The 18,299-nt window shown below is 38.4% G+C and overlaps 1 protein-coding gene across 1 annotated transcript; it reads right to left on the minus strand.

Annotated features, from left to right (window-relative positions):
* Positions 9,039–13,123, minus strand: LOC109223347 (fe(2+) transport protein 1-like). Its single transcript, XM_019387622.1, has 3 exons — positions 12,034–13,123; positions 9,851–10,000; positions 9,039–9,579 (listed from the first exon to the last, which is right to left on the minus strand). Exons 1-3 carry the CDS (start codon positions 12,652–12,654, stop codon positions 9,274–9,276), a joined length of 1,077 nt encoding a protein of 358 aa, XP_019243167.1. The 5' UTR covers positions 12,655–13,123; the 3' UTR covers positions 9,039–9,273.

Consider the following 18,299-nt stretch of genomic DNA (forward strand, 5'->3'; position numbering starts at 1 on the left):
CTCTTTGTCAAGAAAGAGGCGGAGATCTACGATCTTCGAGCCGAATTGGCAAAGGCTCGTCAAGAACAAATCGAACATATAGAAAGGGTAATATACCCTTTGAAGTTTTGTTATGCATGTAACTGATTGGTCGGTTAACATTTTAATTTTGCAGGCTCAACAAAAGGGCGAGCTGGTGGAGCAGCTCCGAGAGGAGCTCAAGATGAAGGAGGCCGAAACCCTAGGGTGGAGGCAAGGCATGGACCGTCTCGCCTCGGAGAAAGATACTCTTCGGTAGCAGTTGCTCTAATCGAACACTAGTGTCAAAGTGTGAAGGAGGTGAGCCTGGCGAGGAGCCGCAAAATCGAGGAGCTCGAAGCTAAATTTGCTACTGAGCTTGCAAAGGCCAAATCTGACGCAGAGGCATTTGTGTCTGCGTATCGGGCTGACGTTGAAGCAGCTAGCACCCGAGCAAAAGAGATCTCTGATGCGGCCGAAGTTAAGCTATCATGTGCACTTGACCATACCAGGCGGCAGTCCCGGAGAGAAACCCTTAAGGAGGTACATGCTCGCGGCTTCGATCTCTCAGCCGATATTGAAAAGGCAAAGACTTTGGAAGAAGAGGTTGCCGCTTTGCTTTCCGATGATGAGGATTCAGCCAGTGGCTCCGAGAGCGGAGGAGATGAAGATGAAGTCCCCGAGAATGAGTTTCTCGAAGACGAGGCTCCCGAAGATGCAGTTGCCGAAGGTGTGGTCCCGGAGTAGATTTAGAGTTCTTTGTTTTTGTGTTTTTGTGTAAGGAACCCTCATGGGTATTGTAAATATTTTTTTGTAAGCCCTTCTTATAAATATAAAAGGACCTGTTGGCTTCATCTTCGATTCCATATTGGTTCCGTGTTGTCTTTACCTGTGGGAACTTTTATTGTATATCTCTAATGATTAGTACGAATACCGGACTCAGAACATAATAAACCCTTAGGTTTTTATTCGATCAACATAATACCTCTTAAGGTTTGAGATAATCCTCGAGCTAAGCTTAAATCAATTTGATGTGAGCTCGGAATAATGGGATTCTTGAATCCGAGTTGAGTGAGAACGAAGTCTCGAACTCTATATGTTTCGGCCCTTAAGCTCTTTTAATTTGTCCCTTAGGCTCTTATGTATCGGCCCTTAGGCTCTTTAAGTTGGCCCTTAGGCTCTTATGTATCGGCCCTTAGGCTCTTTAAGTTGGGACAATTTGGCCTCTGAAGCGGCTATAAGTTTTCCTTCTTTACGGCTAAAAGACTTAGTGAAAATTTATCTATGCCTTAGCATGTGTTTTTTGTACCCGTTGGGTTTCTCGAAAGTTCGACGAATCGGAACCTTATTAGTTTGTGTAAACATAATCGAATACCTCTTGAGGTTTTTCCGAAGGATGATGTTACCGAAGCCTCTAATTGTTCGACGGCTGATTTTGTCGAAGCCCTTTATCTTTGCTTTTGCCGAGGGTAGCCTGTTTAACCGGTCTTTTCAAAGTTTTGAAGGCCTTTAATTTTATGGCAGAATTCGGACGTCTCCGAGCCGTATTTCTTTGGCCGTAGCCTTTGTTATATGACCGTAGTCTTTAATATGGTCGTAGCCTTTAATATGGTCGTAGCCTTTGGGTATGTCTCTTGGACCTGTTTCCCGATAACCTTTCGAACTTGTTCGGGAGGTTAGTCCCCGAGTATGTTGGCATTGGCCTTTATATCGAGGGGATGCCTCTTTGAGGTCTTATGAGTCCGAGTTTTTGATGACTCGGATGGTTGACTGTCGATGACAGTCCCCGAGTATTCGGCGGTGCACTTGCGTTCTAGCTCTTGAGCCATTTCCCGTAGGATTATAAGTGTAGAGCTCGTGTAATAGTAGACTTCTTTGAAACACAAAGTGTTTTTGATATAAACAGAATGATTCTTCAAATAATGCGTACATGTTTTGTCGTCGGGGTTCAACTATTCTATATGGACACGGTTCATCTGACCGTTTGGCCCATTACAAAGTTCTCCTATCGAGGCCCTCTTTCGCATGAAGTAAAGTATTTTCCTGAAAATATAACCTCCGAGGGTTATGCCCCCGAGTATTCGAGGTTGATTAAAAAGAAGCCTTGGATACTGTTGAGTTCTCCTTAGGTAACACATAGTTATTGCCTTGATAAAAACCTTGCCGGTAAAACCCATTTGGGACAAAATCTGATCTAAGGAAAAAAGAGTGCAACGCATGCTTTGAAACCTAAGGCCTTTGTGTAAAAAGGGTGCCTTCGATAGCTTAGATCGAAAATCTGCCATGAGTTAGTTTTAAACTCAAATGGACAAAAGGGTAAAGTCATACCTTAGCAGTAGTATCGTTTGAGTAATGATATGTTCCAGTTGTTCAGCAGTCATTCACCTTCCACTGTGCTAAGTTTTTAAGATCATTTACCGATAACTCCGAGGACTCGGTACGGTCCTTCCCAATTCGAGCCTAGTTTCCCTTCATTCGGGTCTCAAGTATGGAGGGTGACTTTCCGTAGAATTAAGTCCCCAATCCTGAAGTGTCGAAGGTTGGTCCTTCAATTGTAGTATCTCTCAATCCTTTGCTTCTGTGCAGCCATCCGAACAAGTGCGGCCTCTCTCTTTCCATCTAACAGCTCGAGGCTAGTGTTCATAGCCTCGTGATTTGAATCCTCCGATGTATGCCGAAACCTGGCGCTGGGTTCTCCGACCTCGACTAGGATAAGGGCCTCGGAACCATACACTAAGGATAATGGAGTAGCCCTGTGCTAGACTTCGATGTCGTTCGATATGCCCAAAGGACCTCAGGTAGAACTTCTCTCCATTTCCCCTTTGCATCGTCTAACCTTTTCTTCAAGTTTTGAATGATAGTTTTGTTTGTTGACGCGGCCTGTCCATTTCCAGTTGGGTGGTATGGTGTCGATAAGATCCTCTTTATTTTTTGTGCTTCGAGGAACTCTGTGACCTTGCTGCCGATGAATTGTTTTCCATTGTCACATACAATCTCGGCAGGTATCCCGAATCGACATATGATTTGATCCCAGATGAAGTCAATAACTTCTTTTTCTCTGACCTTCTCGAAGGCCTGTGCTTTCACCCACTTAGAAAAATAATCAGTCATGAACAAAATAAATTTAGCTTTACCCGGGGCCGTTGGCAGAGGGCCGACTATGTCCATTCCCCATTTCATGAAAGGCCACAGGGATAGGACCGAGTGGAGTTGCTCTCCGGGTTGATGGATCATCGGAGCAAACCATTGGCAGTTATCACATTTTTTGACAAATTCCTTAGTATCCTTCTCCATGTTGTCCCAGTAATACCCTGCTCTAATAATTTTGCGGACCAGAGATTCGGCGTCGGAGTGATTTCCGTAAGTAACTTCGTGGACTTCTCGTAGAATATAATCGATGTCCACTTGCCCTAAACATACCGCCAATGGTCCATCGGATGTTCTCCTGTACAATGTTCCATCTTCATTTAATGCAAACCTCGCAGCCTTGGTTCGTAGGGCCCTCGATTCTATATGGTCCGATGGAATTTTTCCAATCTTCAAATAATCGATATATTTATACCTCCAGTCCCAAGTCAAAGTAGTTGAATTTATTTCAACATAACCTTCTTCAACAACAGACCTCGATAACTGGACGACAGTCCCTGGGACGATATCATCTTCTTCAATCGAGGACCCCAAATTAGCAAGTCCATTGGCCTCACTATCTTGCTCTCAAGGCACATGATCTAGAGTCCATTCCTTGAATGGGATGTAATGTTACCTGTAGTTTATCCAAGTATCGTTGCATCCTATCTTCTCGAACTTGAAAACTCTTGTTTACTTAGTTTACCACCAGCAGCGAATCGCACTTGGCTTTGATGACTTCTGCCCCCATGCTCTTAGCTAGCTCGAGACCTGCAATTATGGCCTCACACTCGGCCTCATTATTAGTCAACCTAGAAGTTTTGGTAGATTTTCTAATGGAATTACCCATAGGTGGCTTCAAGACAATGCCGATCCCGGACCCTTTCACATTTGAGGCAGCGTCCGTAAAAAGGATCCATACCCCCGATATTATACCCGATCTTAGCAGGAGTTCTTTCTCCACTTCGGGTACAAGGGTCGGTGTAAAATCGGCCACGAAGTCAGTTAGGATTTGAGACTAGATGGTGGTTCGGGGTTGATATTTTATATCGAGCCCACTAAGTTCGACGGGCCATTTGGCCAATCGGCACGATAATTTGGGCTTATGCAAAACATTTCGAAGGGGGTAAGTGGTTAATATACATATGGGATGACATTGAAAGTATGGCTTTAGATTCCTAGATGCGTTTATCAATGCAAGTGCTAATTTTTCCAAGTGAGGGTATCTACTTTCAGCATCTCCTAGAGTTATGCTTATATAATAAACAGGGAATTGCGTACCTTGCTCTTCTCGAACTAGTACCCCACTTACCGCTATCTCGGATACCGCCAAATACAGGTGTAGTTTTTAATCTACCTTCAGGGTGTGAGGCAAAGGTGGGCTCGATAAGTATCACTTCAGTTCTTCCAAGGCTTGTTGGTATTCCGGGGTCCATGCGAAATCTTTTTTCTTTTTGAGCAAGGAAAAGAACCGGTGACTTCGATCTGATGACCTCGAAATGAGTCGACCCAAAGCAGCTATTTGTCCTGTTAGCCTTTGCACATCCTTCATACTATCCACAATCATGATATCCTCGATGGCCTTGATCTTATCGGGGTCAATTTTGATACCCCGATTCGACACCATGAAGTCGAGGAACTTACCCGAGCCGACCCCGAATGCACATTTCTCCGGGTTAAGCTTCATTTTGTATTTCCTCAAAATTTTGAATGTTTCCTGCAAATGAGCTAAATGGTCCTCTGCGCGCAGGGACTTAACCAACATGTCATCAATATAAACTTCCATTGTTTTACCTATTTGTTCTTCGAACATTTTGTTAACTGGGCGTTGGTATGTAGCTCCTCCATTTTTTAATCCAAAGGGCATTACGTTGTAACAATAAGTTTCGAATTTAGTAATAAGCGAAGTCTTTTCCTGGTCCTCTGGGTTCATCTGAATTTGATTGTACCCTGAGTAGGCGTCGAGAAAAGTAAGGATCTCGTAGCCGGCCGTGGCATCGATCATACGATCGATGTTGGGCAATAGGAAAGAATCTTTCGGACATGCTATGTTCAAATCCTTATAGTCTACACACATTCTAAGTTTTGTTCCTATTTTAGGAACTACAACTACATTGGCCAACCATTCGGGGTACTTTACCTCCCGAATAGACCCTATTTTAAGAAGTTTGGTTACCTCGTCCTTTATGAACGCATGTTTTACCTCGGACTGAGGCCTTCTTTTTTGCTTCATCAGTTTGAATCTGGGGTCGATACTTAGACGATGTATGGTGATTTTCGGTGATATCCCTGTCATATCCAAATGGGACCAAGCAAAGAAATCCATATTATCAATAAGAAATTGAATGAGTTTTTTCCTGAGTTCGGGGGTTAATCCCGTTCTCAGGTATACCTTCCTCTCGGGCATGTATTCGACTAGTATGACCTGCTCCAGCTCCTCGACAGTTGATTTGGTTGCATCGGACTCTTCGGGAACGATGAAGGTTCGAGGAGTAAGGAAATCCTCTTCTTCATCTTCGATTACCTGTTGCTTCGATTCCGTCGAGGTTGGGGGCTGTGATTGCTATTTAGCCACGTGCTTACCTTTGGTGCTCGATCTCTTCAAGGTCGAAGGCTTCGGTATTTGTACTACTTCCTCGACTGCAAACATCTCCTTTGCAGCGTGTTGCTCTCCGTAGACTGTTTTCACTCCTTCCTCTGTTGGGAACTTCATCATCTGGTGAAGAGTTGAAGGTACTGCCCTCATGTTGTGTATCCATGGTCTCCCAAGGAGTGCGTTATACCTCATGTCACCTTCGATGACTTGGAATTTAGTATCTTGTATGGTCCCAGCTACGTTTACTAGCAAGTTAATCTTGCCCTTCGTTGTTTTGCTTGCTATGTTGAAGCCATTTAGGACCCGGGATGCAGGTACAATCTGATCTTGCAGGCCGAGCTGTTCTACGACCCTCGATCTGATTATGTTTGCTGAGCTACATGGATTCACTAAAACACATTTAACTTGAATTTTATTTAAAAGGATAGAAATTACCAGGGCTTCGTATGCCTTCTGCTTCTTCGTCATAGAACAATAAGGCGTCCTTGGGCACATAGCTCCGAGCCCGTTTTTCTCTGGTGATTGACACCTTGGTGCGTTTGAACATAGGTCCCTATGGGACATCGACACCGTCAACAATCATGTGGATTACATGTTGCGGTTCCTCCTGCTCAATCTTTCTTGCATCTCTTTCCCTGAAGTGATTTTTGGCTCGATCACTGAGGAATTCTCGAAGGTGACCTTCGTTGAACAATCGACCCATCCCTTAGCTACCTGCAATATTCGGTTTTATAACAATGTGTTCCATGATACTTACACTTTAAGTTCGGGTTCCTTTGGGAAAGAACGGTTTGTATGGGCCTGGACCACCTGGTGTCTTTGATCATTCCAATAGCTGACATGATCCACGATGCGTCTACACTGAAGTTATATTCTGACAATCGAGGTGCCTCTGTGGGGTCAGTATGCTTATCGAACCCACTCTTACTCATGAGTCCCCGAGAGCTTTTACCTCGATCGTTTCTTCGATCATTTCGAGGAGTGTTTCGACCCGAGTCGTTGTTCCTGCGATCGACATAAGGCTGGTACCGCTCCTTGTTTGACCTTGATTCCCTGTCTGTGTCCCTCGGGGGCTTAGCTGCCAATCTATTAGGATAAACTGAACCCGAGGGGGCTCCCAACTGGTCGTCCTCGACCCTAATTTTTTATTGGTAACGGTTGTGCACATCTGACCATGTCACGGCTGGATATTCGATCAAGTTCTGCTTTAACTGTCGAGATGCAATCGAACTTCGTTCGTTCAAACCCTGCATAAAGGCCTGTACTGCCCAGTCATCGGAGACCGGCGGTAATTCCATTCTTTCCATCTGATACCTGGACACGAACTCCCTTAACATCTCGTCGTTCCTTTGTTTTATCCTGAAAACATCTGATTTTCTCGTTGCCACCTTTATGGCCCTGGCGTGTGCTTTTACGAAGGCGTCTGCTAATATAGCAAACGAATCAATAGAGTTAGGAGGCAAGTTATGGTACCAAATCATGGCTCCTTTCGACAATGTTTCCCCAAACTTTTTCAATAATACTGACTCTATCTCATCGTCATTCAAATCGTTTCCCTTGATCCGACAAGTGTATGAAGTAATATGCTCGTTAGGGTCGGTTGTCCCGTTATATTTGGATATATCGGGCATGCGAAACTTATTGGGAATGGGCATCTGAGCCGCGCTCTGAGGGAAAGGTTTTTTGTACGAATTTTTTTTGCATCTAAACCTTTCAAAACTGGGGGTGCCCCCGGTATTTGGTCAACGCGGGAGTTATAAGTCTCCACCTTTTTGTCATTGTCCTCAATCTTCTTTTCCCCGGACTCGATGCTCTTGGTGAGCTCTTCGAGCATCCTTATAATGGTGGGGTTAGTCCCCGAATCGTTTTCATTCGACCTTTCTGGCGCTGGCTCAGCATGTCGAGTGTTTTCATGTTCAGATACACTTGGAGTCTTATTCTGACTTTGAAGTTGAGCGATGGTGATCTACTGAGCTTGCAGCATCTCGAATATCACTTGGAGGTTGATTCCCCTATCTCCCATTCCTTATGTTCCTTGGCCACCAGATCGGGCTTCCCTACGTACACTCCCTCTGGGGTCTGTGCCTACATCCGCGTTTAAAGCAATGTGTGAACTAATATCGACTGGTTTCACATTTGGCACTTCCCCTGGGTTTATCGGCGGCACACCGACCCCTACATTGTTGTTTTCTCCAAGACTCTCGTTGTCATGAACGGGTGCGTTTTGTGAGCTAGACATGTTTCAGCCTGAGAATCAAAAACTCTTGACAAGAAAAAGTGTAAAAATAACGTGTGTAATGAGAATCAGTACCGAAATAATCACTATTATCTTTAGCCCCACGGTGGGCGCCAAATTGTTTACCTCGAAAATACGAGTAACAATTAAAATTGATTTGTGGTTTTAAAGATATGTTATTTAGTTCAATACCAATTAATAATCAAGAAATATGAAGTAGAAATGAAAGAAACAAGTGAATCAAACCAATGTTACTCAACAGTGGTGACCTCGAGCTTAGTGACCTCCAGATAAATTAAAAGCAATAAAGTAAGAACAATAAATATATAGGACAATTCTGATGAACAGTAAGAGGGAAAAGTAGGACGGTATATTCTTGCTATCATCTTATGATGTTACAAATGATTGGGGTCCTATTTATATAATAGGGGAACCCTAAATAAGGTACATTTCTATTTACAGTAAGGAATATTCTTGGTACAGCTGTCTAACCGCCTAGTACGGAATCGTACAATCTTATTTCGGGATTTATGCAATGATTTGGGGACGTGGCAGGAATCTCGCTCATTCTGTTAGAAATTCATAACGGCATTATTTTGGGGTCGAGCATACTCGGCTTCGGCGTCCATTGTACTTTGATCCTCGGGCATTGCATCCTATCTTCGAGCTCGAGTTTAATCCATCGGGCTCGAACTCGACCTCGCCTGAACTCGGGCTTAAGATGGACCCTCGAGCCTATAAATCGGAGGCATATGATTTTGACCGTATACACTTTTGTTATGTGGTAGATCTTAGGAGAACATCAGTTAGACAACTCGTCATTTTATCTTTTTTATTCACTATTGAATCAAAGGCGGATCCAAGATTTGAAGTTTATGGGTTCTGAAATGGCCATCGAACTCATAACTTGTTTAGTTACTGAATTCACAATTAAATATTTATACATATTTAATAGATTTCATAAGATAAATACGGGATCTAAGCAAAAGCTACTTGGTTCTTCCGAACCCGTATCTACTTCTCTAGCTCCGCCTCTCATTATTGAACCAATATATTTATTAATTGAAATTAGACAGTATCTGGTTGGTCAAAAGATGTAAATTTGACACGTAGAAAGCTTTACGTGTCATTTAATTTGACTGGACAGTTACAAGCTTAAGATATGGCTTCTGCATAGGTACCATGTTAAAAAAGATGGACGAAATTGCAATAATATTACTCGTATCAAGTAGACATGTCATGTTTATAGACACATGGAATGTCCTAAGTTATACGATGAAATTGACATACAATTACGTACGTGCGTTTACGATAAATCTCAAGCCCATTTGGCCATTAGAGACATCCCACCAGCACCTAGAAGGACAGCAATAAAAGCCTTAATCTGTAGCTTAATGCTACCTTGTAATTTGTCACCCATGAAATCTGCAGCTAAAAGATCCACTAAAGCCATGTAAATCAAAAGGCCGGCAGATGACGCATTGAGCAATCCAACGGTTATTAGTGCCCGCGGGCTGTTTTCCTGATAAGTTTTTGCCAATGCAATTCCAAGTGCTATGCCGAATGGGGTTGTTACTGAAAAGAAAAATGCCATTGCTGCCTTTTTCAACATTTTATACTCTGCCTGTTTTGAAAAAAACAAAACAAAACGGGAAAAGCATCAGAAATTCTTTCACTTTTGAAATAAAATAAAAGAGGTAAAGTAGTCCGTTTTTATTGAATTATATATTGTCCTTATTATCCAATTGACAATTTCCTTGTTTGACGTTCTTTCAAATATAACCAACTCCTATGTTATTTATTCAATTTTTCCTAATGTGCTACAGTATTATTTATTATTTTTGTTGTCGTTATATTATCTCTTTTATCTTGGGAAATGTTAATTAACTAATTACCTGGAGGATGCAACCGCCAAGGCCCATTCCTTCAAACATTTGATGAAAGCAAAGGGCAGCAACGAGTCCTTTTATTGTACAAGTATTGTTTGAAGCACCTAGAGATAGCCCTATTACCACTGAGTGAACAATGATGCCAAGCTCTAGCACCTGCAGGAAAAGGAGGGGAAAAAAAAAAAGAGTTAACTCAAATAGTCGCCCACCTAAACTTTTAAATTAGAAATTTCTATACTAATAGCTTTTGCTGATTAAGATTTGGATAAAGATTGTATCTCCTATTATATATTTTGATATTCGTAGCTTCTCTCCGGCTATATTCCCTCCTACCATTTTATGTGAAAGTATTTAACTGAGCATTAAGTCTAAAAAGTACAGATTTACATCTTAAAATATGTCGTGAATGTCTATGTGAGTATATAAATCGTGTCATTAAAAATAAAAAAAGAACTTTAAAATATAAGAATGTCCCTTTTTTTCTTTTTAGGAGATATACTAGAAAAGGGTGTCTTATATATGAATAGGACTGAAGTAATAAATGAATATCGGTCACCTACATCCTTCTCCGGCAAGTTTATCAATGAGTTGGCCATATGCTCATCAGCAATTTGGCTTTATTCCAACATCTAAGTACGTACTTCGTATACTAATGTTTACCTTTCCCTATTTTATTTGAGTTTGACTCTTTCTTGTTAATATCCTCCCTGCAATGCTACAAATCTATCCATCCCCCAAGAGAGGTGGATAGGATTTCTAGTACATGGGTACATTATTTAAAAAAAAAATATATATATATATATATATATATATATATAAAGTAGGAATTGATGCTTATTCCTCCTGATAACTAACTCAACCTTCAACCAAGTGCATCATTTAATCTGCTTGGAGCATGGGTACCAACATTTAATATTATAACAATTTTAAAAAATATGTAAATAACATATTTAATTTTGTGAAGAGAACATGGGTTCACGTACCCATATTTATACCTATAAATCTGCCCCTGCCCCTAAAGACCCGTCTACAGTGATCGAATCATTTCAATTTTCAGTATGAAATCATATACTACCAACTAATTTTAAAAAATATTATAAATAAAAATTCCATTAGAAGTATTACAAATCACAAATATCTTAATTGTTTAGAAGAAGTCGCAGTTAAATAAAAAAATGTTACTCCACAAATTGTAATCTTATAAGGTGGCACCTTACCGAATAGTAGTTACATAATAGAAAGAGTTTACGCACTAGCAGCTTATAAACTTTTTACTTCATCAGTTAAGTTAACTATAATGACAGGTTTAATTTTATACCAAACCTGAGATAGTAAACTGGAGCATAAAACAATAACCTAGTTAAATAATTGATAAAATTGAATAGTGCTACAAAATAGGGATCTTTACACAAATAGCCACATGGAATATTCATTCTGTACTTATCTTAAATACACACATATTTTGCCGACTAATTTTAAATTAATTAAGCAGTTGAGTGAGCGGCTATTTATGTTAATTCTTCAAAATATATATTGCACTATCATATGTGCAGCTAATTAAATCCTAAAAGTAAATTGAGTTGGAGAAAGCAACGTAAGTAAGATGTACAGTTGCATTTACTAATATGACTAGTTTGATTGGAAATAATGTCGTCATAAGGGGTTAGAATATTAGGCAACAGAGGCACATGGACCACCATCTATAATAGGGTTTTTGCAAATTTAGTAATGGCTAGAGCAACAACCTAGCTAATATTCGGCAAGAATCTGATCATTTGCAGTTGATACGAAAAGACATGCATGTGGCTGTATAAAATTGGATCTGTCTATGAATGGTTTAGAGCAGTCAACAAGAATTAGGCAAGTATCTATTCTTCTTCAGAGCAACGACCGACTGTCAACCCTTCAAATCTTGAAGCATTTAAGTTAATATATACGGTTAGTAACAAATAATTCTTATACTATCTAGGGTAGTTTGTACGCAGACTATATTCCTACCCTAGATGGCAGAGAGGTTATCTCCGAAAGACCCTCCGCTTCATTGAATATTAATCTAATAATTATAAAACTTTGTTCCTATTCGGCTGTTTCCGGTTTGTATATAGATTAAATATTAGTATCCCACGTTGAATATGAAATGTTATTTCAAATTATATCACATAAATTAAACAGAAAAAAAAGAAACTAACCATGGCAATGACTCTGTAACGCAGTAATTTTGTTCCTTGAACGTCTCCATCTTTAGATGAGCTGAGGGATGATCCATGGTGATGAGAATGGAAATGTCCATTATTCATTGTGCCCATTTCTTGATCATGACCATTACCATTTTCAGGAGTGACACCATTTTTGTGCTTCTGACTGTAAAAGCTAGTAGCCATAGAGTCAATAGCCAACGTAATTATAGCCGATAACATAGCAGCAAATCCAGTGAAAGGGAACTTATGCCAAGGATTTTCCTTCAGACAACCGGACGACAACATGTCGAAAGAATCCGGCAAGACATGCATGAAACCAGTACCAAGAATAATTCCTGCAGCAAATGCCTTAACGATAACGAAGAGGCTCCGGTCGGGGCTTAACGCCGATATTGAACGTGTGACAAGAGGCAAGCATACTCCGATCATGCTAGTTACTAAAATGGAGACTATGGCTATGATTTTTAAGGTTAAAGCTTTGGATTTGTTGTTGCATGTGTTGTGCGTTTCTGATCCACATGAGTGATCTTCTTCTGAGAAAGCTTGAGGTGTGAAAATGGAGATGAGGATGAAGAAGGTGAAGATAAGCTTGAAATTTTTGGAAGAAGCCATTGATGAGCCACTGTTCTCTTTCTCTCGGTGGCTTCTTTTCTTGGTTTTAGTGAAATTTATTTTGCTTTGGTTTGAGGTAATTGTGAGATGTGATGATATCTGGGAGATACTTACTATATACCATAGAATTTGGTGATATCATGTGCGTGGATAAAAATAGTATACTAAGGTCTTAAATGCTAAGCTGACATGTTGGTGTACAGGTTGTACTTTTCTTGTTAAGTTTTAAATTAATAATCAAACGACAAACAAAAGGACTAAAATTTATCAGATTGCTTGATAATTAATTCAAAATTGAGCCGGTTAAGATCTAAGATTTATTAAGTAAGCCAACTGGAAACAAATTTTAATGTTTGGCGCATGTAATTACAAAAAGCTATTTTATCGACCTGATGAGACAGAGAGATTAAACCGCGTGCCGAATTGTTGATTTGATTCCTCGTAAATTATAGCTTCTTAGGGCTCTACACTTGTTCTCGTGGAATTGTATTGTATTATGAAGGAAAGTTGCGTTCCTGATTATATAGAACATGGACATTAGGTAGAGGATGGACAACAGATCTAATTTAGAGCGTACGTGAGGCTGTTAAGTGCCTATTTCCATGCAAAGACAGGTATATGTCAAATCTCGAAAACTACAAGCTGATAGTAAATGCAATAGCATCAATAAGTGTTGCATGGTATCATGAATCTTTCAGACCCTTGTGTAGGTGGAAGGAATAGATAGAAAATTAAGAAAACATATGTCTACGACAAAAAATAGAAGTTAATGCTCTTATAGGTGCATGAATCTGCCTTAGAAAATTGTGAAAGAAATGATTTCATATCGCCAATTACATGAATTTGTATGGAAGAAATAATTCTCTAAAAAGCTCGTCTTTTATTTTAAAAATCTCTTGTATCATTTTTAATTGATCTTTGGGTAAAGGGACATATAACAGCGCAATAATATTTGTAATAGACTACAAAAACAAATCTCCCTAAATGTGTAAAGTTAAACAGAAAATCTTTGGAAATGGCGATAAAATCCTACTCCTTCCTTTTTAAGTTATGTGACGTAATTTAACTCTGATATGAAATTTAATTTTTTCTTTTCTAAAATTTGGTAATCTTACTCATGCCATAAAATTTATTGGGCGATCAGACTTTTGAAACTTGTAATACACGCCATAACATTTATGTAAATTTAAATGCTACTCATTAAAGAGTAACATAGAAAGTTTAAAGTTAATTTTTTAAAAATATAAAAAATAACACATTTTTTTCTCTACTCACTAAAGGTATAATAGAAAGTTTAAAGTTAAAATTTTAAAAATATAAAAAATGAGACTTCTTTTTAGACGAACTAATATAGAAATAGAGTCACATTAGAACGAGAAGGGTAATACATGTCACGATCCAAGGAATTCAGGACCGACACTTCTCGGGATGGACTTCAAACAAATTATGTGAAGCCAATTTACCCAGCTCTACATTTCCATAAAGTCTACAAGCAACAAGATTGATAAATCCCATGGAAATGGAGTTTTCAGCTTGAGAGACAAAGAAGGAAAGAGTGCTCAATGTAGAAGAAAGCAGAGGATGCTCTGTATTTCTGATATGAAAAGAAAATGAAAAAATCTGTTTTTAGCTATTACATATAAAGTGTATTTATAGTTGTAACTAACTAGCTAACTCTTATACAATCACGTCTAATAACTTAACTAATTTAGGATGAGTTGGATCCGAGCTGGATTGTTGCAATTACAGCTTGAACTTTGCCTTCACATACTCATTGTTCAACACTCCCCCTCAAGCTGATGGTTGAAACAGGTTCTTCACTCCAAGTTTCCTCGGTAGATAATCATGTTGTGCTTTGCTCAGGCCTTTTGTTTCCTCAGTATATGGATTAGACCTGTAAACACTTTTAGATATTAGATGTATTTCATTTGTAAAAGAAAAAAAAATTACAAGAAAATATGTTTTTCCTCTAATTTGGTAACACTAATAATGTTATAGCTTTTCTTAGTAGGGTATTATATATATATACTATACTGAAAGCAAGAACCCCAAAAGCGAAAAGTTAAATTAGTTTAATACCCCTCTTATTAACCTAATATCCTATTTAATTATTTTAAAATAATAATAATAATAATAATAATAATAATAATAATAATAATAATAATAATAATAATAATAATAATAATAATAAAGCCTCCAAAGGGACCCAACGCCTCAGAGAGACACCTTATGTGAAGCCAATAAGTTCCCATGGTTAGGAAGCATATTCTCAAAACTGTGCAAATATTTTCATGCCGTTTCAACATTTTGGACCAAAGGATGCAAAATTTGGATGCAACACTTCTTGCCAATGCTACGACATTTATCCAAAGGATCGTCCTTCTTTATCATAGTTTATTTTGAGGAAATAAATTAAAGTAATATTCATGGAAGGCAAAGTCAATTCCAAAGTGAATAAACAATAAAGTGACAACAAAATCGGTTCTTCTTTCTTTACTCTATTCATTCTTTAATATGTGTTCTTTGTGATTTATGAAATTAAATATGTAAATATTAGGATGGATAGTTATGATCTAATATGATTCTTCAATTTATGTGTATCGTGGTCTGAGTCAATAAATGATTATGCTACTTCTTTGAATCCTTTTTATTTTCTATTTCGCTTTCATTGTTTTCCCTTTGTACTTGACAATTCTAAATATAGTAGAAACTGACGAGATAAACAATTTAAGTTCTAATTCTATTTAGAGCATAGAGTGCGAAACTTGAAAACATGTGTATAAGCCATGTAATTGCTTCTTTGATTTAAAATTATGCAAGGCAAAAATATTTCCCCGGAAATCGAGATTCGTGGCAACCACAATATTTCTTAAGAGGCTGCACAAGCACTAAGTGTTGCCACTTAGTATAATTAGTAAAATTCTTTTAACCTTTCGGTATATATAGATGCAATACACATTTTATTTTTGATGACAAAAAAAAGGGGGAAATGATTTGATGGCGGTCGCCACCCTGCGGCATATGATATTTGGGATGAAATTCTTAGACTGTTGAAGAATAGAGAAGAAATTGCAGGTAATATCTTAAATAATGCCTTGGATAACATCTTTCAATAATCTAGCTACAGATTCCTTTTGGAGTTGAAAGTTGTAGTTTTGTATAAATAGAGTTAGAGCAATTTAAACACTTGAGGATCAACGTTACGTACGGTAAAGAATAAACTACGCAAATCAAGGATTCATACTGAAACTTAAGATTTGTATTTCTATTCTTCATGTGCTTACATGATTTAAATACTTAATTGGATATAATTTTGGCTGATTGACATATTTTAATTCATAATAGTAATTTGATTATTCAATTAAGCTAGGGTTTGCCAACAATTAATAAGTAAAAGAGGCAATTTAATTTTTGAAAAGACAAACAATATTGAAAAAGTTACAATCAGGTAATATATTTCGTTTACTATGAGTACATGGGCGATGGATCTTTTTGTCGTGACATTTTTGGCATTGTTTCTTTTACATAAACTTTGCTCATTTAGTCAACATCATGTATATGAGGAGGTTTTACTCGGTAAAGAGTTACTTTGTGCCTAAAGTTAATCGTTTGTTTGTATAGTTTATTGTCTGCTTGGAACAAACTTTCAGATATTGGTGTTTGTTTAGAATGAACTTTCGTGTTTATCCCAAGAAAATTCAACTTTATTCCCTTTCTTTTCAAATTTGTCTACAAATAATACTTAACGATAACGATAAATAACGCATAGAGTCAAACAATATTTAATTATAGCATGTTTTGTTACATGACCAGTATGCTGGTACCTCATAAAATCAAAATAAGCAAAAGGAATCACATGTTTGTATGAAACTTACACTTTATAGTCTTCACGTATAATTATTTATTAAAACCTTTTATTTTAATACATGACTCGACATACACGTGCAACACACGTGCCGAGAAACTAGTATATATATATAAAGAAAGAACCAATTAAAAATGGCCAATTGCCAAAGATTCCTCCTTATCTCCCCATAACAAAACTAACATGCACCTTCTCAACACCTCACTCATTCTCATCCTTTCTCCCAAGATACCACATAATGCTTGTACTATATAATACCTAGAAGAATGCTCAATAAAGGAGGAGATTTGCACAAAAAAAGGGGAAGGGGACGAGGGATCTGGAAAAAAAAACATAAAGAGTGAGAGGAAAATGGGAAAGGGGATAGAGAAAAGATTTGGGCTGAAGGACCTTTAATCTTTTCTCTCTTTTCCTTTTGAATACACGACTAAGGGTAGCAAACAGTCCGGTCCCAGGCCTAAACGGGCCTCGTGGGCCGGTCCTAAGTGGTCCGATTCTATGTGGGCCCGGGCTTCGTGGGCGGGGCTTAAACGGTCTCGGGCTTCGTGGGCTTTTGGATGTAACCAGACCAGGACCGGGACCACGAACTAATGATCCCGAGCTATGTGGGTCGATCCCGGGCCTAAACGGGCCTAAGTAAGCCCGGCCTATTTTTTAAAAAAAAATTTATCTAAGGCAATTTCTTGTAAATTATATAGCTTATATATATATATATATATATATATATATGTGTGTGTGGGGGGGGGGGGGCCTAAGTGGGCCTGGCCTATTTATTTTTTTAAATTTTTTATCTAAGGCATTTTCTTGTAAATTATATTATATAGTTGTGACTTAAAAAAATTTAATTCAAATTTAAAACACAAAATATTGTAAAAATATATTCAAAGGAATGCGTTATAATTTTTATTATTATGACTGTAGGCATATAAAATTTATTGGAATTAAATCCATAAAATATTTTGGACTATATTTTAAATTCAAGATATATTAGTTCAAATAAATTTATTGGGCTAATATAATTGAATTAATTATATCAGTCCAATATATATGGATTAAATAAATAAGCCTTAATCCATTGGGCTAGCCCATTTAGTTGGGCTAAAGTGATGAGCCCACTTCATTAAGCCCAAGATGTCATCTTCCTAGAGGCCCAGTTTGGTGCCACGTGTCAAATGACGTTGCGCGCCAAGTCAAACGGAAGAGCCAATAGGATCATGACACGTATCAAAATGATAAGGCATGCCACGTCACACTAAAAGGCCAATGAAATCGCGCCACGTGTGCAAGTGACATGTTCCGGCCAATCAAATCCGGCCATGTCATACTTCAATTTGATTGGTCGGAAAGAGTTTGTTCTTATCACAACTCCTCCCTTCCACAACTATAAATAGGGGTCTTCATAACTCAGAAGGGACCAGAAGTTATAACAAGAAGCAAGAAAGAGCTAGTGGATCAAACGCTGCAAATTCCTCCACAAGTTTCAAGCTTCAAGCAATCAAGTTCAAGTTCAAGAACGAAGAACAAATCAAGTATTCAAGCTCAAGAACGAAGAACAATTCAAGTATTCAAGATCAAGAACGAAGTCAAATCAAATACAAGGCGTTCAAGATCAAGGCTACTTGTTCGTGATAAAATTCGTGGCAACAATCAAAGTGTTCGCGACGGATAAATCAAATTCAAATTCAAGATCAAGCTCAAAGGCCCTTGAATTTATACTGGAAAAGTAGAATCAGAGGAATCATAGAGATTGTAACACTCAAATATTCAAAATAAAATACTA

This window comes from Nicotiana attenuata, chromosome 3, assembly GCF_001879085.1.
Source record: "Nicotiana attenuata strain UT chromosome 3, NIATTr2, whole genome shotgun sequence".
NCBI lineage: Eukaryota > Viridiplantae > Streptophyta > Magnoliopsida > Solanales > Solanaceae > Nicotiana > Nicotiana attenuata.